The sequence below is a fragment of the Euprymna scolopes genome, chromosome 26 (assembly GCF_053919585.1).
Source record: "Euprymna scolopes isolate OS-2025 chromosome 26, ASM5391958v1, whole genome shotgun sequence".
In the NCBI taxonomy this organism is placed as follows: Eukaryota; Metazoa; Mollusca; class Cephalopoda; order Sepiida; family Sepiolidae; genus Euprymna; species Euprymna scolopes.
The window spans coordinates 54,407,640-54,431,656 of record NC_136507.1 but is presented as its reverse complement, the minus strand read 5'-3'; the positions used below and the strand labels follow the sequence as shown (position 1 = coordinate 54,431,656).

The window sequence follows — 24,017 nt, the reverse complement described above, 5'->3', positions numbered from 1 at the left end:
TCATAATCAAAAACCTCTGTGGGTGAGATAAGTAACATGATTGAAATTTAGCTAATCATAGGAAAATATGTAAGTAATTTAAATTGCCCACATTAAGTGTTAAAAAATAAAAAAATTTAAATATTTAAAAAAAAAAAAGAAACCTTCCATTATAAAACAAAGTAAAAGAAAACCAAAAAATAGCATTGTGTAAGATTTGCTGGGCCGCTCTGAAATCAAAAAATAAACAATGGTGTCCATACATTTTTTTTTTTTTTTTTTTCTCCAGGGTTGTTTTTTTTTTGGGGGGGGGGGGTAATGTGTGCATAGGTAAGTGTAAGGTTATCAGTATTTGTCTGTTTATGAATAGTTATGTTTGTATTTGTTTTTATTTTTATTTTTTAACGATTGCCTCCTGTAGAGAATGCTGCCATATTTGAAAAGTTTTGGAGCGTTCATTTATGTATTAAGAGGTAGATTCTGAAATAATCAAATTGTCAGCTCTCAGCCAATGATAATGGGGAAAATTTATTATTTTTGATCAGGAAATGGAAAGATTATGGTTATGTCTAGGAGTTTATGATCCAGTTACGAAAGGTGCAAGCATAATATCTGTAGAATGTGTATATTTCCTCCCTGTCTTGACTGGGTGTGGTAGAAAGACTTAATATTTAGGGGGAAAAATGGGAACTACTTCCTCTAAAGATGCTGCAATTGTGATGGTGTTGCTCCTAGGAGGAAATGTAGGATTCTATTATAACGATTAAATGTGTCTAAATGTTGCTTTTCTATTGCCTTCCATTTTGTGTCTTGATGGAATATGCGCATAACCGGTTTCGGCTTATATGCACTAGACACACGTTTGGTAAAAAGATTTGTAGATACAAACAGGCTCAAAAAAAAAAAAACAAGTGTCAATGCAACTGAAACCTGTTAATGTTTGTATTTGGTTGTACTCGTTTTACATGCTGGCATGTGTTGGACAACTATTAAAAACCAACTTCCAAACTACCTTATCTCTGCTGACTAGATATTTAAGTATCCCTTTTTCGTCCAAGTTCATTTTTATCATTTTCTCCCATGTTTTCCTTGGCCTTCCCCTGCAAACTGACCCTATTACCTTAATCATTATACATCTACTAATCCACGAACTCTAATCCATTCTTTCTATTTGTCTTGTTCTGCACGCATTTCTCTATACTGTCCAGATTATATCTTCATCTGAGTTCATCAGAATTAAGTCTGTTTTTTAAGACTTACATTACACATTCACTGTATCATTCTTTTCTCATCTCTCTCCATGAAATGCATGTCCTCAACTCTCACTGGCTAGGGTCACTTCCATACATCATCACACTTCATACGCATACCTCATAGACTCTTCCCTTAGTTAACGGTGGTAACTCTCTGCTAGTTAGCAGTGGCATACACTCCTAAAACTTATTCCATCCATTCCTAATTCTTACAATCACCCTAGCGCCTGCTCCAACCTATGCTCCAATGATATTACCAATGTAACAAAAATTTCTGAACAATTTCAATAGCTTTGCCATCCATATACGATCTATCCACATCTGAATTCTCATTTTTCCATTGTCTTACACTTTTTGCTCACAAATTGGTCAGTATTTGTACCGCACATGTGCTTGCAAACACCACAAAAATTGAGTTGCACCTGACTCCCTTTCCACAAACTGAGTAGAGAAGCTTTCTTCTATCTGGTATATTTCTAATACTCCAACCACTAATCATCACTTTGATAATATTCACTCTCAATCCTCCATTTTCCATAGTATACGTTTAAAGTTTTTAATAAATAAATCTTCCATTATTTGCTGCTAAAAGAAAATTGAAGAAAAAATTGTACATCATGAGATAATAAAATTTTCCAAAACTGAAGAATATATCTTTGATTTTGTAGACATAGCAAAGAACATTGAATTGATAAATGACTCTGAAAGTTAATATACCTGATTAGCACTGCTGCTGATTGTTTGCATGAAAAGCACCTAAACAAAGTAAGAAACAACAAAAAGAAAAATATATTGCAGAAAATATCAATGAGAAACTTGTAGATTTTTTTTTCTCAATGTTCCCTTTCCCCAAAAACAAAGCAGTGATATGTGTATTTCTTGAAGATAAAGTTGGCTGTATTGTGAGCAGTAATACCAAACGACGTACTGTTTAGCACATTCTGCTACTTAATCTGGCAGTCATAGTTTTTAAATCAGTAGATTTCTCCTATGTCCATCAATATAAAACTTATATGATTGGATTCAAAATCCAATTTTCTTTAAAATGGTATTTTAATATTTTTGTTGTGATTTCTATATTCCAAAAAATTGCAATTTAATTTTGCCTATTAACGAAACATGCCATCATGGCACGTCTGCGAGCGGTAGATGACTTTTCGAATGCACATGTTTTAGGTCTGTTCGTATAAATACTCGATACAGAAGTTCTACTAGTCTATGACATATTTGTAAATCAATAAGAGAAAATTGTTTTTACCATGTTAAGTTGAACAAAATGACTTTTCAATCAAAAGTTAAAACATCTTGAAACTGAGATTTTCTCGTACAAAAATAAATCAAGATAGAAACTTTGTTCAAACAATATGTAATGGCCAATATATTTATTTCTTTTCTTATAAAATTTGAAAAGAATTAGTTGAGAACTTTTCATGTACGCATTGATAGAAATGATAGGAAGTGTAGATATTTGATTGTTTTTTTTTTAGTGCCGTCCATTATGAGCGACCTGCTATGCCGTCATGTAAATTCATAACAAAATGTCTGTTTATCAAAGTGGTTTACAGCAATGAGTTATACATTTTTTTTTTTTTTTTTTTAATGATTTAGAAAACATCAGTTTTTGATGATGATGAAAAGAAAAAGAATATGTTTGGCAATTTTAATGCCAGAAAAAATATTGTAAAAAAAAATTAAATTCAAACAAAAAATTGAATAGAAGAACGTTTATTTGTATAAGAATAAATAAAAAACACTTTTAAATGTGATAAGAATGTTTAATGCAACAAATAAGACATCCAAAAATGTTATCATTTGTACACATATTTATATTATATATTGTCACTGTTTATTAATAAATATTGAAAATTTATTAAAATTGGTTGGCTAATTTTTAAATGAAGGGGTGGGTTATACGACTCTAAAAGTCCCACAAACTTCTAAAATGCTTTTTTAGAAACCCATTCTTAGCATGGGGATAAGATTTTTTGTAACTATTCTGTACTTTTACGTAACAATTTAAAAAAAAATTATAATTAGATTGTAATAACATTATTATTTAAAAACCTATTAACATGAGGAGGGGGTTTGTAATTATTCTGTACTTTCACCTAACAATGTAATAAAAAAGGATATCAAAACTTGAATTTAACTTGAAAATAGGATAACAAAAATAGCGCTGTAATTTTGTTTTATTTTGTGAAAAATTTTTGTTTAATTCTAATTCGAACAACTTCACTCGACACCATTTGATTTAAGAACATTTAAATGAGTTAAAACACAAATCACTTATCCAGTTAAGTAAAAGAATAATCTATTTTGCTGATGATGATATTTATTGGGTTTGTTTTGCAATCCACTGATCGGGGTCAACAAATAAATATGTAGCAAAGGCAAGATAAGTTGCTCTTCTACCAACCTTGATAAATTTTTGGTGTTATAAAGGTTTATTTGGTTAAAAAACAAGTAGTGTCAAGCGTTACATGAGAACAAGAAAAAAATGGCTAGTTGTCTCTTGAAATCTTTGAAATTTTGATAATGACTTAATAAAAAATTATACAAAATAATAGTAGAAACCCACTTAATTATTGTTACAGCAATTTAAAGCCATTAAAATGTTACAGCAATTTAAAGCCATTAAAATGTTACAGCAATTTAAAGCCATTAAAATGTTACAGCAATTTAAAGCCATTAAAATGTTACAGCAATTTAAAGCCATTAAAATGTTACAGCAATTTAAAGCCATTAAAATGTTACAGCAATTTAAAGCCATTAAAATGTTACAGCAATTTAAAGCCATTAAAATGAAACTTAATTACACTAATTAGTTTAATGTACTTGAATATATAATTGTAATCTATACAAAATTTCCTTTCATTTCATTTTGTTAATGATTTCTTTGAATTGTGTTGTGGTTGCCATCTCGGGTTTCCTGGTCGTCCGTCATCTTGAATTTTTTGCGGGAATTGGTGTAATGACAATTGATAATGTCCATCAGAATGATATTTCACATGATAATAAAGTCTTACCTCCCATTTTTTTTTCTTCTTTTTGGGTGTTTTTATGATGTTTCTACTTAAAGCCGGTAAAATAAAACTTATGCTAATAAGTATAATGTACTTGAAAACATAACTGTCATTTGTATAAAATTTCCTATTTTGTTACTAATTTCTTTGAATCATGTCGTGGTGACCTTCTGTGATTTCTCGGTCAGCATCTTGGATTTTTCATAATGGCAAATGATAATATCCATCAAAATAATACTTCCTATCATAAAGTCTTACCTACCATTTTTCTTAACTGTTTTTATGGTGTTTCTGTTGAAATGAAACTTCAACTTGCTAATTATAATTAGTATATAAGTTACTAAGTGAAATTGTCATAAATACAGCCATCTGAACCTTCATAGTGTCATATGTTCAAAATTTTATCATAATACCTTAAGATCTGAAGATACAGCTTTTTAAAGATGAGTTAGTCTGTAAATTGCACAAATTTCCTACCATTTTCAGTCACAAGCTTATATGCATTTGAATAGGACAGGTTTAAGGCAAAATGTCCAGTGAACCATGTATTTTTTTGATACTTTGAATGGTCATGAGTCCAGTTCTAATGGACCAATTGTAAAAAACTAAAGAAAATATTTCTTTGTTTTTTAAACTCTTTTCAATAATGTTTGAGTTTATTCGGTGAAAGAAAAAAAATGGTGTGGTATTGCTAATGTGAGTTTTTATATGTATATAAATAAAATTAAAGTAAAAAGTATAGACCAAGTAGAATATAATTGAACAATAGAAAAAAATAGGTTCAAATCTAAATGAAACTGAAATAAAATTATGACATTTAATACTGCAGGTATTAAAATTAGATCAATTATTGAACCTTCCAATCAAGTTGAGTTATAATAAAGTTGACACAAATAATGTTATTTATTTCTCTGCCAAGATCAGTGATTAGGCATAATTTTTAGGACTGAAATAAATGTTATAAATTTGTCTCGTGTCTCGACTATATATATATATATATATATATATATGTTGAGACAAATGTATAACATATACACACACGTGTATCTCTATTTATATGAAATAGTGTTTTGCTCTTTTTAAAGTAAGTCTGCGAAATAGATTTGTAAAAATCAGTTGCAAATACTTATCAAAAGCTGAAAATAAGAAATCCCGACATTATTTATAAAATTCACTCTATTAAGAAAACTCCCACTGATTGACATATTTTGCGAATCTGTTTCTCAAATGAAAATAATGATAGAGTATGTAAGTATTTTTAATTTAATAATTTATTAATACAAAAACTGCAATAATGCACTGTGATCAATAATTAGTATTGGTAATTTGCAGCCATGTTGTAATTTTGCTTCAGAAAAATAGTGCGAGCAGGATGAAGTATATGAACAAAGAAATTAAAGCGAATCACATTTTTTTTCTTCCTAATAACATGTATCAACACTAAGGTTAGAATGAACTAGTGATACTTCAAGACAGAAGCTATTTACGTCTAACATAAATCAATTTTACATTTGAGGGGGGGGGTATCATTTCAAATAAATAAAATCATTAGAAAATTAGAAAATTTTGATCATTTAAATTTCCTTGGAGAAACCCAAGAAAATCTGCTGTTCTGATTTCCATATTTTCCACATTGACTTTTATAATCATTCATATTTTTTTTATTATGTTTCTTCACATTATTTTGTTTTCTTGGCAGGATAAAACATTTGGCTTAAAAAATAAAAAAGGAGCCAAGCAGCAAAAATTTATTAAAACCGTCACTCAGCAAGTGAAATGCGGAAACCAAAGTTCCAAGAAGGTAATAATATTTCTTTGCCACTTTTATTTGCTATCTTGTTGACATTCTTCTAACGACTCACTGTTTCATTTTTGCTATGCTCACTTGAAAATGAGACCAAAAGATTTTCTGAAATGGTAAATATAATTAAGAAATGTGGGTCAACTGGCTAATCATGTTGACACATGTTGAATCATGTTGACGAAGTTGAACAATGTTTAGTCCGGCCAGTACCAGATGAGTGACCATTTGGTAATACCAGGTACTGTATGTAAGAGGATGTAGACACTTTCCTGCCCATGATTCAGAATGAAATGCAGGTCAAACTGACCAGAGTGAACACTGTTGCAGCAACAACTTTTTAGATAAAAAGATCATTTTAATGCAGCCTTGCATTTGTTGGAAAAAATACACTTTAATTTCTTTTTTTTTTTCTTTTCTTTTTTTCTTTTCTTTTTTCTTATTTTTCTTTTCTTTTTTTTTTCTTTTCTTTTTTTTCTTTTCTTTTTTTTCTTTTCTTTTTTTTCTTTTCTTTTTTTTCTTTTCTTGTCTTTTTTCTTGTCTTTTTTTTCTTGTCTTTTTTTTCTTGTCTTTTTTTTTCTTGTCTTTTTTTTCTTGTCTTTTTTTTCTTGTCTTTTTTTTCTTTTTTTTTTCTTTTTTTCTTTTCTTTTTTTTCTTTTCTTTTTTTTTTCTTTTCTTTTTTCTTGTCTTTTTTTTCTTGTCTTTTTTTTTCTTGTCTTTTTTTTTCTTGTCTTTTTTTTTCTTGTCTTTTTTTTCTTGTCTTTTTTTTCTTTTTTTCTTTTCTTTTTTTCTTTTCTTTTTTTCTTTTCTTTTTTTTCTTTTCTTTTTTTTCTTTTCTTTTTTTTCTTTTCTTTTTTCTTTTCTTTTTTTTCTTTTCTTTTTTTTCTTTTTTTTTTTCTTTTCTTTTTTTTTCTTTTCTTTTTTTTTCTTTTCTTTTTTTTTCTTTTCTTTTTTTCTTTTCTTTTCTTTTCTTTTTTTCTTTTCTTTTTTTCTTTTCTTTTTTTCTTTTCTTTTTTTTCTTTTCTTTTCCTTTTCTTTTCTTTTTCTTTTCTTTTCTTTTTCTTTTTCTTTTCTTTTTCTTTTTCTTTTCTTTTCTTTTTTCTTTTCTTTTTTTCTTTTCTTTTTTTTCTTTTCTTTTCCTTTTCTTTTTTTTTTCTTTTTTTTTTTCTTTTCTTTTTTTTTCTTTTTTTTTTCTTTTCTTTTTTTTTCTTCTTTTTTTCTTTTCTTTTTTTCTTTTCTTTTTTTTTTCTTTTTTTTTTTTCTGGTAAATGTATCTTGATAGTTTGAGTTTTATTTGTACATACAGTACTGAATTGGGGTGGTGTTTTCATTTCATTATTTTTATTGAACTAAAAGCAAAATGCCAAAACTTATCCCTGTTTAATGTGTATTTCTCTGTGCAAATGAAACTGTTTATAGTGCTAATAAAATGTTTATAGTGCTAATTTCTCTGTGCAAATGAAACTGTTTATAGTGCTAATAAAATAAATGAGTCCTTTTCTCATCTCAGCTGTCGGATTTGGAAGCTGAAAAGAATAAAAAGAAAACTGAGAAGAAAAGTCAATTTGAAGAATTGTCTTTATTATTCAAACCTGTCCAGCCAGCATTGAAAGGTAAGCTGTTAATGTTGATTTCAATTTAAGTCACACGGTCCTCTCTCTTTTTTTTCTATTTTTTGTTTAAATCAATTTTTGTATTATAACTCTTTCTTAGGTGCTGATCCCAAATCGGTATTGTGTGTGTTCTTCAAACAAGGTCTGTGTTCTAAAGGTGACAAATGTAAATTTTCTCATGACTTGGCGGTGGAGAGAAAAGGTGCCAAGAAAAATATTTATGCAGACGTGCGCGACGATGGTAAGTTAAAACTTTTTCTGCACTCTTTTATAGAGTAAAATGAGAAGTATGTTATCCCGGGTGGACTTAGCCAGCTTTCTCCAAAGAAGGAAGTTTCTAGAGAATATTAAATTTGCAAGTGATCCCCAGTTGCATGCATATCCTGATTAGAGGAGTAATGTGCCTGGTAATTACTTTTAGACAGACCAAAAACATTTGGAATTTGTTAAAAATGATCTGCTATCTGTGCAGATTGTCTCAAGGGAGTCATAGTCATTTAAGTAAAATTATTTCTTGTTATAAAATATAAAGTTGTCAAAGTTGAGAGATTAAATTAGATCTTGTATAATCCTAAAACTTTGAGCACCTTGTATGTCTTGTTTGATAGACTGAATGAGAGATAATGTATTCAAGCGGTATCTCCTTTGATAATGTAATCTCAAAAAGAAAAAATATTGAGGGTAATTCATTTAAGAGTTATTTGTTCGCTTAGAAACAAAGGTCATATAAACAGTTCCTGGTTTGAATGGGAAGAAATATTGTCTTTTTATTTTACTCTTGATGTTTGATTTTTTTTAATTTACCATTCTCTCCATGTTTGACAGAATTGTTTTAACTTGAAAATTATAGAAATTAATGAGTTTGAGAAACAGATAAAGATTCCAGAGCTAAAAGCAAGTCACAAGGATCCTTATTCAGCACTGACCAATGCCAGATGGGCTTTCTATTATAAAATAGATTCTATTTCAACATGAATAAAACTATCATTAGTTGAAGTGACTGGCATTCATAACAAAGATATTTTTATTTTGTCTCTTCATGATTCTATCAGTCGGGTTTTCAAATGTCTTCTGTAAGACTATTTAATGCATAATTGAGGAAAGGTATTAGCATTTTGATGTTTTAATTATTTGGGTATTTGATTTTGGGTCATTTTTTTATTGTGTGTGTGAGTGAGAGAAAAAAAGAATAAAATGTAAATTGGTTTAGTTCCTGTCAGCAAATAATTTTTCCAAGTCAGAATTGTTTTCTTTAAGGGGGAAGAATAACTTGCCTTTGATTGGAACAAAGAAATATTTTGTTAAGATAATGTCTATTTGATGATTGTTTCCATTTTTGAAATAAGAAATTGACAACCGGTGTTTATCAAAATGCAGTTCCCATATCATATTTTGGGTTAGATGTTTTCCCTCTTTGCCAATTAATAATTTATTTTCAACAATTTTTTTAATCAACACCAATAAGAAAATGAAATGGGTTTTTAAAATTCGTATAATCAAATTAAACTTTTTTGTAATTGGAATGTTTTTATTTAGTTTTTAAATAGTTTATATTGAAAATATTTTTGGGGTGCTTTTACAGAATTTGAACTGAACCAAACCAACTTTTGCCATACTCAATGTGTGTTTATATGTATGTATGTATGAAATATACTGCCTCATAGTACATCAATGTGTGTTGTGTGCTTAACATATCAATATTTGAAGAAATTAAGACTTTTACCAAAAATGATTGGATTCAGCATTATCTAACCAGCAAAGGGTTGGTATATTATATAATTGATTAAAAACGAAATCGGTGAAGCTGTTGTCTCCTGCGAAACTATAATTTTTAAAACTATTTGTTTTTTTTTTCCAGAAACAATGAATGATTGGGATCAAGAAAAACTGGAAGAAGTTGTCAATAAAAAACACGGAGAAAGTAATCAGGCCAAACCAAAAACTTCCATTGTAAGTAATTGAAATTTTTTTTTTGCATAAGCTTTTCATCTAGGTCTGAGTGTTAAGAAATGTTGACAATATAGCATTTATGGGCAAAGATTGCATAAAAGTACAAAGCCACCATCTAGGAAGCAGCAAAAGTAAATGTACAAAAGTAAACGCATCAAAAAACAAATATGTTAATGGCAAATGTTCCATCTAAATGAAGAAAAGCATTTGGGGAATTAAAAAAAAAAAAAACATTGTGAGAGAAGTACCAAAATTTGTTTTTCATAATGAAATGCTTGTAGTGTTAGACACTACAAGCATTTCATTATGAAAAACAAATTTTGGTACTTGTACAGTTTAATCAAGACATTAAAAAATGAAAATATTGAAGAAAAAAAAAAAGAAGGAAAAAATGTTATATTGTACGTACATGAAGATCTCCGAAAATATAGCAGAAAAACATGTTTTTATGAAAGCGCGTTGAAGGCAGACATCTTGGATTTGTTTTAAATTTTTGTTTGAATTTTAGAAACGACACGGGAGATAACTCCATGTACAATGCCGACACTCCCTCCCCATCTTTAATAACTAGCTTTTCTTCCTAAAAATCGAACCTTTTGCTCGGTATCATAACAAATTGTTTTTTCGCTGTAAAACAAAAACTACTTGATGAAATTAAGTGAAATTCTTTTTTGGAGAACTTCATTCCATAACAAATACATACAATTTAAAGTTTTTTCGATATTTTCATTTTTTAATGTCTTGACTAAACTGTAAAAGTACCCAAATTTTTATTATTATAGATGGTCTTTTAATTTTTTTTAATTGAGCAATTATCTGATTTAAATTATAAAAAGAAATTTTTCTGTGTAGCTGTAGTTAAAAAGACAATAACTCCATTATTTCTCTTCACTACAGCTTTCTACTTAATCTTTTTTATTTACTTAGAGCAAGTCCATGGAGATGAAGGCATCTGTCAGGCCATCTCTCATAGGGGTGGGGAGAGATCCATGAGACAGGATCTATCCACACGTTTACTTCCATGAAGCAACTTTGTGTACACGTCCTAACTTCATCCCTAATGAAAAATTTCTTCTGTTCACTAGATCTATTTTCAATCAAGCAATTTTGTTAATAAAATGTAGAAAATTGCAGCAAGACAAGATACAACATCTGTCCAAAACATTTGTCCAAAACTACTTACAACCTGAATACAGTAGGCATCATCATCGCAACCTTCTCTGGTAGGCTGTTCTTCCAGGGAGCCGAAACTAAGAATGCTGTAGGTGACCATAACTAAGTGTTGAAGTGAAAAACTCCTCTAAAAGTAGATTTATATTTTTGTTGATGATGCTTTGTGCCAGAATCAGATAACCTGTCACATCCTTCCCTGTTCGGGTGAGGGTAGATTTCATTTTTGAGGTCATTCTTATGTGGAGTGAATTTTGTCAGCTTTTTTGTTGCCATGTTTGTTGTCGTGTACAGTATCTCTTTGAAAATCGTGATTTTTTGCTTGACTGACATAATCATGTATGGGGAATGGAATATCTGTCGTGAACATTTTTATATACTTGCATTTAATCTGACTACATTTTATTCATTAATCAATTTTATAAATTTTTTACATTGGAACTTATGCACTTATGTTACCGTCCTATTTTTTAAATAGTATTTTCAAGTTTAATACTGTTTTTAGTAAATTATTAGGTGGAACAGAATAGTTACAAAACAAAAAAAATCTGTATAATGTGTGTACCTGTAACAAGAAAATATCATCCACCAAAAAGTATGTAAATTGATCAAATAGTTTTATTTTTCTAAAGAAATTTTGATTTTTTTTATTAATGCTTCCTCTCACTCCTGTTAAGAATGGCTTCCTAAAATCTCACGAGTTTGAATTATTGGGAGTTATCTTCCTTGTTTCTTCAGGCTTTTCAAGATGACATTGTGAGATCACCGCACATAGTTTAGCCATAAAATTTTATTTTCTTATTTAATTCTTAAAAAGCACCACAATTTGATGCCGAGAGATTTGTATAATGCAAAAAATTGAACATAAATTTGAAGTTGAACAAAAAAAAAAAAGATGCGTTTTACATGGTGATGTAATTGTAACAAAGCTACCATGTTTCTTACAATGACGGCTTTCTACTTTTGTCTTTCTTTACAAAAAAAGTCGTTTGCATGTCCAATATTTTATATTCAATATTCGTGTCTCTGATTCTCTTTTTAGATTTGCAAATATTTCCTGGATGCTGTAGAGAACAACAAATATGGTTGGTTCTGGGAATGTCCCAATGGAAACGACAAATGTATTTATCGTCATTGTCTACCAGCAGGTCAGTACAAGCACATTATTATTATTCCCTCCTTTTTTTTTTTTTTAATTTCTAAGCGACAAGTGATTATTTACAACTTGCATTTTAGTCTTTACTTATTGCAAGGCAATGCTGTCCAATATCAAAGCCTGTTGTCACATTGGGTTGGCATTCATTTATTGAAAAGTAAATTATCATAAGATAGCTTTCACCATCATCGGATTTAACATCTTCTGTACTTTTCACAAATGTTCATGTTTCTGTTTACTAATAAATTTTCATATGAAAATCACCCGAATCATGACTTCACCCTCTATTTTTATGATGGTCAATGGGCAACTCATGCTCCGATATTCAACATAGACAACAAGAAACAATGTGGCGCTCCTCGGAATTTTTCATTGCAAGGATCACATCAAAACAAATCAAATTTATTGCTGAGTATATTAACCGAAAATAATATTTAAAAATAAAGAAAATAAAAATTATTCAGCACTTCTACCCAGTTATGGCAGACAGGAGAAAATCGATCTATTCTTATGGATTAAAAGATTTAGTTTAAAATTCCATACAGAATTCAGTTTGAAAAAAATGTATGTGAGAAAGGTTAAAGTTTATCTTGTCTAAAACATGAAAATGACAACTAGAATGAGAATAGTTTTAATAATATGGATAATGTTGATGTTTGTTTATAAATTCTGAAATGGTCATGCATAATGTGATGTAAGCAATCACGTGAACATTCTTATGCAATGTTGTCGAAAAATAATCGGAAGATAAATAATCCAATATGTCATCCAAAAAACAAAACGACAAAATGTATTTTCAATCGATATTGCAAAAAAAATTATCAAAATTATCTGTTGATTTACTGTTAACTCATTTGAACAAATCTTTTTTTTTTTTTTTTTTTTTTTTTTCTTTTAGGCTTTCAACTGAAAAAAGATCAGAAATTATTAGAAAAGAAAGATGAAATTTCTCTGGAAGAATTAATTGAAAAAGAGGTAAGCCTAAAGATTTTATTTAAATACTAGACCACCTATGACCCATTGGGTCAGTATGTTATATGATTAAGTATATAATTTCTCAACTTTGACATTGGTCAATAAAGCAGCAGTTAGTGACAATGGCGGTTGCTGTTGCTTTCAAACAAACCTGCTTTTAACAATTACCATTGATTCTTTATGATGTCACGTTTCTTTTGACAACTACATCCATCCTTTATGATGTCATCTATTTCCAAGTTAATATAAATACTTCTTTCTTGATAATAATTATAAAGCATGCTCAGTGACAAGCATTTTAGTATATTAAACCACCAGGAGGAACTAAATTTTTCATTGCAAGGATCACATCAAAACAAATCAAATTTATTGCTGAGTATATTAACCGAAAATAATATTTAAAAATAAAGAAAATAAATGTTATTTTTTATTATTTAATTTTGTAAAGTATTGTGGATTATTCACATGAACCACATTTATTTGAAACACTAATATACCTCGGTTTAATCATAAAAATTACTAATGTTTGATGGCCAGTATGAATTCCTTTAGCAGGTGACATGCAGGTTGTCGTTTGTCTACACCTGATCTGGATGTTTTAGATAAGATTTCTCCCCTGCCTCCTTCTCTTATTTGATGGATGATACCATCCTTTAGCATTTTAAAACTGAGTTTTGATGTCATTCACTGTGCATGTGGATGAGATTCCAAACAAACACAATCCACAAAGTGTTAATAATATAGATATAATAATATATAATATAGATATAATAATATAGATACATTTTAAAAAATGGGTTAGTGTGATCTAGTTACTCTAAGAACTGAAAATTTATATATATAAAAAAAAATAAGTTAAAAGTTTTTTTTTAAAAAAAAATATAGAGAAAATCATAATTTAAAATAATTTCTTCTGTCTTAAAATGATTTTTAATTATCAATACACATTTTTTCGTATTAAATAATGTTATTTTATTTATTTATTTTTTTTTTCAATTTAAAGTTGATAAAAAAAAAATTTTTTATATGCAAAATAGAAAAATTAAAGAAACTTTGCTTGGATGAATACTTCAGCTTGTTAATTTGTATCCATTTTAAAGATGGAATGTCACAGCTTCTGTGAATGTCACAGACTTTTTTTTTTTTTTTTAAATTTTTTTTAAATTTAAGATTCTGAAAATATTGACTGATTGTGTTGACAATATAGGGAGTTTTCTGATATCTATATCTGATATATAAAGTAAACCCAGCCAAAATGTGGATCATTAAACACTCAATGGAATCTAGTATCTGGAAAAAGTTTTAAAAATTCAGTTCTTCCTTCCCATAAACTGATTTCTTTTTTAAAATAAGAAAATATATTTTAAATTAATTTTACAGAAAAGATATGTTATCCATGTTGACATTCCATTTTTTTGTATTCATATGAGTAGATGGTCATCTTGGCCCACAAAAAGAACTCTTCCTTGTACTCTTATAAAATTTGAACATTTTCAATTCCATTTTGAAATCTACCGTAAATATCTTTTATAAATTTCTTTTAAAAAATCAATTTTATTTTTAACTAGCAGGATTTCTGGACAGGAGAAATCATTATTTGTCTAGAATGTAGGTAGTAAAAATATGGGATTGTGTAGGTATTCCATAGTTAGTTAATGATGGTTAAGACACACGAAAATAGGATAAAGTATAAATGCACACAGTATAGAAGGGGGTTGTAAGAGGAAGTGGGGGTGAAAATCTAGCTACTTCCTCTGTAGATTACAACAATGATGAACGTGGCGCTCCTCGGAATAAATGTAATGTTTTAATATTACAAAATAATGTGTATGAAATTGCGTTCTATAGTTAAATAATGTAATGGCTTATGGCGTAAACATAATAAATTTTTATGTGCCATCTGTTGTCGTCAACCTACGGTAGTTTCATTCAGAGGAGGAAAAATTGCACCTCTTTTATTTTATACAAGAAGATAAGGTAATAATTTCAATTCAATAAAAAGGGAGAAATTCAAGTTTGAACAATAATTATTCTGTGTGAAACATCATATTCGGTTTTAACATCTGTTTTTCATGTTGGATGACTTTATTTTTATTACTTCCACCCATGTTTTCTATGGCATTCCCCGTTTGAACTGAACCTGCTACTTTTACCTTTCTATCAGGTTGACAAAGTTATTGCAGTTTTTAACTTTTAAATGCAAATGAACATATTTCGGCTCAAACAAAAATTTATTGATCGAAATAAGCACCATCAGAATCAACACATTTTTGCCAATGGAAAAAACAAGTGTATTTATACCAGTAATGTAAAAATCTTGGGTTCTGGTGGTGAAGTTGTTGAAGGCGTTTTTTATATCACCTAGGTTTTTAAAGCATTTCTCACACAGAAAGTTGTCGAGATGCTTGAAAAAGTGGTAGTCGATAAGTGAGAGGTCTGGAGAGTATGGCGGATGAGGCAGTTTCTGCAGGGTGAGTTTAGCAATATGCGGTCAGGCATTGTCGTTGAGAATTGGGTCTTTTGACTAATGCTGTGCTGTTGCCAAAGTTTCGGATGCATTTCATCTATTTGTTAACAGTACTTTTCTGCCGTAATGATTTCGTCTGCATTCAAAAACTTAATGGATGATACTAGTCGCAACCCACCAAACAGTCCTGGTTTTGGGAAGTATCGTGGAGTTTCGTTGGCGTCTTAACTACAGAGCTGAGCATCGCCATTTGTAAAAAGAAAAAAAACATTTTTCATCGCAAGTTATAATCTGATCAAGAAATGGGTCATTCTTGTTGCGTAAAAGAAGGGAAGATAACATTTTATAACAGCATTTCTTTTGGTTGTCATTTGATTCGTGAGACACCCATTTATCAAGTTCTTTTGTCTTTTCAATCTCAAGTGGTTGGAAATCATCGTATACATTGTCTAATTCAGAAGCAAGTTCTCGAACAATTGTGTGTGGATTGGCTTCGACTAAAGCTCTTAATTGATCATTGTCAACCTCTGATGGCCACCACTATGCTCATCATTTTCATGACTCGTCACTGCCACAAAATTTCTTAAACCACCATTGTACTGTGAGTTCAATAGTGGTTCCTGGGACAAATGCTTTGTTGATATCACGAGCTGTTTCAGTAGCTTTTCGGCCTAGCTTGAATTAAAATAAGAAAATTGTGCGAATTTGCTTTTGTTTCCATCTTGTATTCAATGTTCTGAAAAGAAAACAATCGTTTTAAAACGATTGTAATTTAAATAATTAGAACAAAAAACGCTCTTTAAAATGATAAATAAAGTAAAGGTTTTATAACAAAAACTTATTTGAAAATACATCATTTGAAATCAAAATTTAAAATCCCACAAGAACTTTCTTGTCTACCTAATTCATTTACCAATCAAAAAACTCATCGGTTCTTCTAACATGACCATATCAAAGTCTTCTGTTCTGCAGAGATCTCTCTTTCATGTCCAGATTTAATCTTCTTCTGATATCATCAGTTTTAAGTCTGTCTTTGACTCTCATTATGCCTCCAGCATATAATCCTCATATCATTTCTCTCCATGCAACATATGTCCTCAACTCTCACTGGCCAAGTTCATTTCCATACATTATCACACTATCCACACATCTAATAGAATTTGGTCAGTTCTGTGAACTTACTCCATCCTCATTCTTAGAATCACACTAGGAAAAACATAAAAAACCCTGCTAAAAGTACTTCACCTCATACATACACTGCTGACCTTTTCTAGAATCAAAATTATGTAATGCATTTGGTCAAAATTGGAATAAGGATTCTACAAGTAAGGCTTAGTATTGTTATGTCTTGATTTTAATCTTTGTAAGGGTACATAAGTTACACAAAACTGTTCAAGGAATTTTATTATTTATTCTGATATTCATATATACATATATTTTACTTTATATGGATGAAGATTGAAATGGATTTGGAAGTAAATAGTGTTTTACTGCAATGCTCATAGAAGCAGGAACAAAATAATAAAAGTCTTTCTTACAAATAAAAATTTCTAAATTAAATTTTCATTTAAAATTTCAGTTCCTGTAAATTTAAAAAAAATAAATCATTTGAATGTTTTTGTTTTTTTTCTTTTGTGCAGAGAGCTGCCCTCTCAAGTATTGGGACGAAAATCACATTGCAAACGTTTTTGGAATGGAAAGAACGAAAGGTGATTATATATTTTTTTAAATCTATATCCCCTGCATTCTCAAAAAAAAAAAAAAAAAGGATAAAAAAAACTATAAAAATTTTTTTTCTCTTTTTCTTGTAGAAAAAAGAAAAGCTTGCAGCTTTGAATATTTCCACCGAACGTAAAAAGGCTGAATACAAGGCTGGTCGGATTGTTGGGGTGAGTATTATTGAAACATTTCTTTTTACAACCATTGTTACAGGTTTGTGATTCAGTTTTTAACAAACTTGGTTTTCTTAGTGAATCTTCTAATACAACTTCAAAACCTTTACCAAAAAATCTTTAACAAAATTATATGAGAAGTCATCTGTAAAATTGCTCAGAATAATAGCGAATGACCATTTAAAGAAAATATGGAGCAAAGTTATCAACAAAGGATATCTACCTTGCTCTGGCCATATAATAGTAGGAAGAAACTTGTCCTTTCCTGCTTTTATATTGCTCAATTGCTCATGCAATGTTGATATTTGATATTTGCTTGAGCATAAAGTGCCGCATGGGGCGTGATTTGTTATGTCCAATATATAATGAGACACTTTATGATAGGATATGTTGATTTTTTTTTTTTTTTTTTTTATTTTACACCCATGTAACAAATCAACTACAAATGTTGATACCATGAAGATATTGTCTGATGTCAAGATAGAACCTATAGTTATCTTTTTGAAGACAGTAGGCTTTTAATGTCTTCAAACCAAATCCTCTATTTTTTGAATGGAGATTGTTTTATAAAATATGCATGTGTGAAAGAAATAATTTACAAATGATTTCTGTGAAAAATAGAATTTATTAAATAATATTAAATACATTTTACCAGTCGAATCGGCATCGAATAATCAAAACGACTTGATATGTCATAAGACAAATCTGTTTGTCTGTGCGTATATGCGTTCCAAGCTTATGAACAGCTAAACCGCTTAATAAAAAAGGCTGAAATTTGGTAGGTCTAGAGTCAATTGTTTGAAAAGATGATCCGGTTGACAACTTTTGCTGGCAAATAACATTTAACATTTTACTAAACGTTCCTCTTTCGAGTTAGAATATCTTGTTCGTCGTTGTAGACATTCACAGTAAGAACTAGTCTTCTATCATGAATGCAAAGAACTTTCCTTCTCTTCCCCATGTGCTTAACATTAAATGAAATTTCATGAACAGTTTCTTTTTAAGGACGTCCCACAGTATTTCTTCTCTATTGGCTACAACACGGTCATCTTTAAATCAGATATCAAAAATACTTGTCATAAATAGTCCTCATAAGCTATCAAATTTTATTCATTCCACTGATTATTTTCATCTTTATCATTTGACTGATAATATATACATCTCTAATTAACTCTTATCCTTGAGTGGTATTTAGTCTTAATAAGTGGTAACATTAGAAAATAGAAATCTTACTCATCTTAAATTTTTTTTTTTCTTTTTTTTTTTTTTTTTTTTTTTTTTTTTTTTTTTTTTTTCAAAGAATGAAATTTGCCAAAGACGATTGTGATCAGTATTTCCTACTAAAAAATAATGTCCTACTTGGGATTCTGCTGCTTATCATAACTTGACCAGCAAGTTAAACTTAACATCATGTTCTTCATAGTTATTCATTAATATCAAAAATGGCATAATCAGATTAACACACCAGATTCTGTTAGATCACCAAAGGTACACGATGTTAAGACTGGCCAGTACAAACTTTGCCCATTTAAATACTAGGTCTTGTGTATCATGTCTCCTAACTGGTATTCACATGCTCACTGGGGATTGCATGTGAATTTTACTGTTTCTCTATCAGTTTCTTATGCTGGTCCAAAACCAAATCTATTTTTGTTTGTTGATATTTTCACAATTTATGATACCAAGTACTAGTAGTAAATACAGCCCTGTTCTTTGTGATTATAGGTTCAGTGCTTAATCCCAATTTTATTACATTAAACAGTATGGATGACTGAAACAATTTACACAACAGGACGTTAGTCTTTCACCAGTTGACTGATATCCATTTATACATGTGGCTTGAGTGATCAATCTCCATCAGATGCTGGACTTTTACAAAAAATCACCATCATCCATTGGATTGTAATTCATTTTGTCTGAATTTATATCCTCAAGATTGTAATCCTTTTTTTTGGTGGAGTTTTTATATTGAAATTCACCTTTTTAACTATTGGTTGCAAAAAAAAAAAAAAAAAAAAAAAAAAAAAAAAAATAGAAATACTAAAAGTTTTCTTGTCTCTCCAAAATTCATTTGGCATTGTCTAATGATTTGCTTCTGATGTAAACTTTTAGGAACGTAATTCTGGGGTTTTTTTAGGTAAAAACAAGAATTCTGCATTTTTTTTCCTTGGAATTTTAAAAAAAAAAATTTGTTTTTTAGATCAGCGGAAGAGAAATGTTTGAATTTAACCCAGAACTGGTTGCAATGGATGATGAAGGGGCTGATGATATTTGCTACATGGTTGAAAGCTCTGATGAAGATGAAGAGGGAGAGTCAAAGGTAAGGAGATATTTTATCTTTTCATGTTTTCCATCAGCTGGAAAAGAGAACCTTGTGTCAAACTTGGTTAGACAAAGAAGTGAGTTTTTTCATTTATTCAATCTAATGTCTTTGCCTATTTAAAATTTCAGCTATTTTTCATTTTAGTTGTGGAGATTTAAACTTTAGCCGTGGTCATTTGTTCTTTCTCAGCTAAAATGATAAATATCTCTAAATTTGAAAAACAAAAAGTAAAGTAACTTGTTAATGTAATTTTTATTTCAAACTGTTTTTTAAATTTAAAAAAAAAAAACAACCCAAAAACATGAATATTTAACTTTTCTAAATAACTGCTCATCAGATACATTTAAGTATTTTTTCCTGTTTCAATGAACAACACTTATTTCAACCTAAAATTGTCAGGTGCTACTAAATCAGGCTGTCTAAAAATATCAGTTTCTTCACTTGAATGCACGAAACATTGATTTATTTTTTTTTAACTTTCCTTTTGTATAACTAGTATGTTCTGCAAAGGCAAAACCAAATTTTCTCTCCAAGTCGATCAAAGCAAACCCATGAATAATAAATATTTGACGATGTAAAGAACTTGATGCTTTTTTCTTTTCACCCAAATTACTACAATCAGCTTTCAATAACCCCAAAAAAAGGTTAATATGCCATAAAACAACCAAACCTAAAAAATGTATGCTTGAATTGCAAAGAATATTTTTTGTTTTTTATTAACCACCTGTACATACCTGGCATTACCCAGGATGCAATCTTTGGGTCAAGGTCAAAGTGTAGTATCTGTTCTTCAGATCTACACTTCAATTTCTTGTTCTCTGTCAGTGGAGGAGAAATCCTTTACGACTGAGACAATTTTTATTTTTGTTCCTTTTCTCCACATTAAAAAACGACCCTGGTGTCTAACTCTGTCCCGTGGGGAGGCATTGTAAATAGGAACATATGCCGGAAAAGAAATTTAAGTTGTAAGGGAGATAATTCCGTATACGCAATTCAAAATGAGTTATTCCCCTTGTTCATGTTGACTTTTCAGTCATAATCTAAAAATATGGCCGACCCGAAATCGACAGAGATTAGACCATTCCTGTAATGACCTGGTCCCTGTTGATTGCGATGTAATGCTGGTTTTTGTGCAGTTCTACGAGGTCCACCCTCCTAGGTTTTGCTTTCGCTCTTTGAGAATTTTTTTATTATTATTGCTAATAGCCTGAGGCACCCTTACCAGGGAAAGCCAATGAGGCTGTTCAGGCAATTTTTGCAGATCAGAGTGCCCCCCTTCGAGTGTGCTGACTTCTCAATCCCACTTCACCATCCTGGTCACAGTTTTTGCACTGGAAGAAACTAACCCCCCCCCCCTCCCCCATGTATCACTATCACTCATTCATGTCATAGTTTTCTACACCACTGACAATATCTCATCTTTAATGCTTTTCAGATTGTAAAGTTAAAGCTTAAAATGCAAAAGTCAAGTATCATGCTTTAATTGTACTCTAGACAGAAACATTCATTTTGAACGCGTCCCTTTCTACTGTTGATTTTATGTTTGGCCTTTTGACTTGTATAATAATAAAACTTCTGAAATGCACTTGTGGTGTTAGGCTGTATAAGGTGTTAACTTTGGTCAAAATTGCCTGTTCCTTTCATCGGATTATTTTGATTATCGGTACTTATTGAAGACATGCTAATATAAAACTATTTAAGAACATTGCCCAGCACATAAAGTATCTTTGCGTGAAATTTCATAAAAATCAGCACAGCCGTTTTCAAGTCCATAGGGAACAAATTCTCACACACACAATTCTTTTTATATAATAGTAGAGATAAAATAATTGAAGCACTTAATACTTCACTGCAGTTTCACAGTATTTTCATTTTTCAGAAGCATATGTCTATATACATTTGAATTCCATTTAACTAACTTGAAATGTTGTGAATTTTGTATATTTCTTCAAATTTTATTTTCTTCCTTAGCAAAACAGTTATTCTGGTCCCATTCATGAAATTGACATGTCATCATTTCAAGCGACTGAAAATTCTGGAAGTGGTGGTACCCAAGTTTCTATAGAAGCCCGCAGGACTAAAACTGGTATGTATGTTTTCTTTCTCTGTGCTGATACAGTTTCAGTGTTATGAAATGGTCTTGCTGCAATTGTTGGATTTATTATTAGAACTTTTTTTTTTTTTTTTTTTCTGTCTTTCTGTCCTCATAACATTCAAAATTGATTGGTTGTTTTTTTTACTTGCTAATTTCTGCATGACTGGAGATATATACTAGCATGGATCTCCAGCGTTGCCCAGGTCGACATGAAGTTCTGTTTAGAACATACCTGCTATACTAAGGATATTGATCATGTTCATCGTGGGTAACATCTATACCCCAAATAATTTAAAAAAGAAAAGAACGGATAAAAACATGAAAAAGTAATCATCCAAAAGGAAGTATGTGACACCATCTCTACCAGATATTTCGGCAGAAGGGATGCAAAAAGAATCTATTCTCTGGATATTGAGCACTTTTTGTTGCCCGTGCGCTAGACCCCCCCCCCTCCTCCTCCCAAAAAATAATTTTAAAAATAAATGAACCAATCTTTCTTTCAATGAAAATAGCAGAGAGTGCCCGTGTGATTAAAAGAAAAATGAGTCGCAGTGTCTGGGCTCGAACATGAAATGCGGAAGAGGGGAAAAAGGCAAAAACTTATGGACACTATTTTGCCCACCCGGCCACAAGTGACATCATGACGTTGCAAAATCAGCTTTTTAAATGCGTGTGTGACTTGTTAAAAGTTTAAGAAAAAAATGGAATTTCTTTCACTGGCTTGTTTTTCTTTTGTAAAGGCACTTTTTTTTCTTTGTGTGTTTTTTTTTTTTTTTTTTTCGTAAAGGCACTTTCTAATATGTATAAAATGTAATTTGCCGCAGTTAAGAGTTTACGAAGGCTGGAGAGGTATGATTTGGTAAGCAGTTTAAGAAAAAGTGGAATTCCTTTCACTGGCTTTTTTTTTTTTTTTTTTTTTGTAAAGGCACTTTCTAATGTTTTAAACATAATTTGCTGAAGTTTAAAGAGTTTTTGAAGCGAAATATTGTATTTGATCCAACAGGTGGTGCCCAGGAGAAGTAACTCTAAACTGGTTTCTAAAAAAAATTGATGCCAGTAATAATAATTCAAAATAATTTAAATTAAATATATTATCAATATAAATCAACTTAAAATAACACTCTTAAATAGAATACTTAAAACAATTCTCTCACTATAAACGGTAACTAACATACTGCTATTTAGTAAAATCGATCTTCCTTAATGTAATATGCAAACGAGGTTACCTCTTGGGCGTATATTTTGCAGGAATCATACTATAATGTAGAAATAAAGGTTATGCACATATGTTTTCAGTATGAAAAGTAATTAGGAAAGTAATGGACCTTTTGTAAAAACTAATCAAATTGTGAACAAATATACAAACTGACAGGAATACAAATTTATAATATAATATATATATGTACACACACAAATACACATTGTCTTATAGACTTGAATATGTATTTCTTTCACATATATCTGGACCTTTTACCTTATTTTATTGAGTTTTTACTTTCAGAACAAATCTATAATATATTTTAGTTTGTCTATCTCTTTGTTCCACTTTTTCTTGGAAACATCTGGGCTGATTTGGCAGAAATTTTGTATGGACCTCTAGGTGCAGTGAACTAGGAATTATGTTATCTGTTTGACGTGCAATTATGGATTAATAAAGATTAGTATTTAATCCAAAAATGAGCACAAATCATATTCAACCATCAGTTTGACATAAAGTACTCCTAAGTCAAATGGTTATAACTTCTGCCAAATTTTAACAAGCTAAAAAAATAATTCTACATTCATTTTGTCGTCCTTCTTGGTTTGTATGGTTCATATTTTATTAGGTAAAAATTTTCTTAGATTTTCAAAATTTCCATTTTTTGGGGATTATTTTCTTTGTCATAAAATTGTGTCACATATCGTCCAATAAATGAGGTGGTTTACCAACTTAGAATTGTAGCATAAATGAGAGTCCGTCCTTGGAATTATAACAATCTTGCATTTACATTTGAAATGGCATTTTCCGATGCGTGTGCTCATCTGTCCGTTGGTAGATCTTAGTTTGATATAGCATTTTTGAGTTGTGTTCATGTGTCACTTTGTGCCATGTCTGTCTTTGTTTATAATATGCATTTCTATATTTAATATATAGTTTATATACATTTTGAATGAGCATTTAATTTATGACAATACACTGTCTTGAAGCAAGTCTTAGATCTGATGACATTAGAGGAAGATAAAATCAGGACAGTGTCAGGTGATGTCTGCAGAATTAGAAACTGTTGGTTTAATCTTGGGTTTGATGTAGCACAAGTGAGGTAGCAGCCAGTTCATAGGG

The 24,017-nt window shown here is 30.1% G+C and overlaps 1 protein-coding gene across 1 annotated transcript in view; it reads left to right on the top strand.

Moving 5' to 3' along the window:
• Positions 1 to 24,017, top strand: part of LOC145248060 (zinc finger CCCH domain-containing protein 15-like) — a 41,117-nt gene that overhangs the window by 14,119 nt on the left and 2,981 nt on the right. Inside the window, exons 2-11 of the mRNA XM_080109821.1 lie at positions 5,955 to 6,056; positions 7,567 to 7,669; positions 7,770 to 7,910; positions 9,528 to 9,619; positions 11,832 to 11,937; positions 12,844 to 12,920; positions 17,028 to 17,096; positions 17,199 to 17,276; positions 19,480 to 19,599; positions 21,574 to 21,688. Coding sequence (XP_079965947.1) covers positions 5,955 to 6,056; positions 7,567 to 7,669; positions 7,770 to 7,910; positions 9,528 to 9,619; positions 11,832 to 11,937; positions 12,844 to 12,920; positions 17,028 to 17,096; positions 17,199 to 17,276; positions 19,480 to 19,599; positions 21,574 to 21,688 — 1,003 coding nt within the window. The remainder of the gene's footprint in view (positions 1 to 5,954; positions 6,057 to 7,566; positions 7,670 to 7,769; positions 7,911 to 9,527; positions 9,620 to 11,831; positions 11,938 to 12,843; positions 12,921 to 17,027; positions 17,097 to 17,198; positions 17,277 to 19,479; positions 19,600 to 21,573; positions 21,689 to 24,017) is intronic.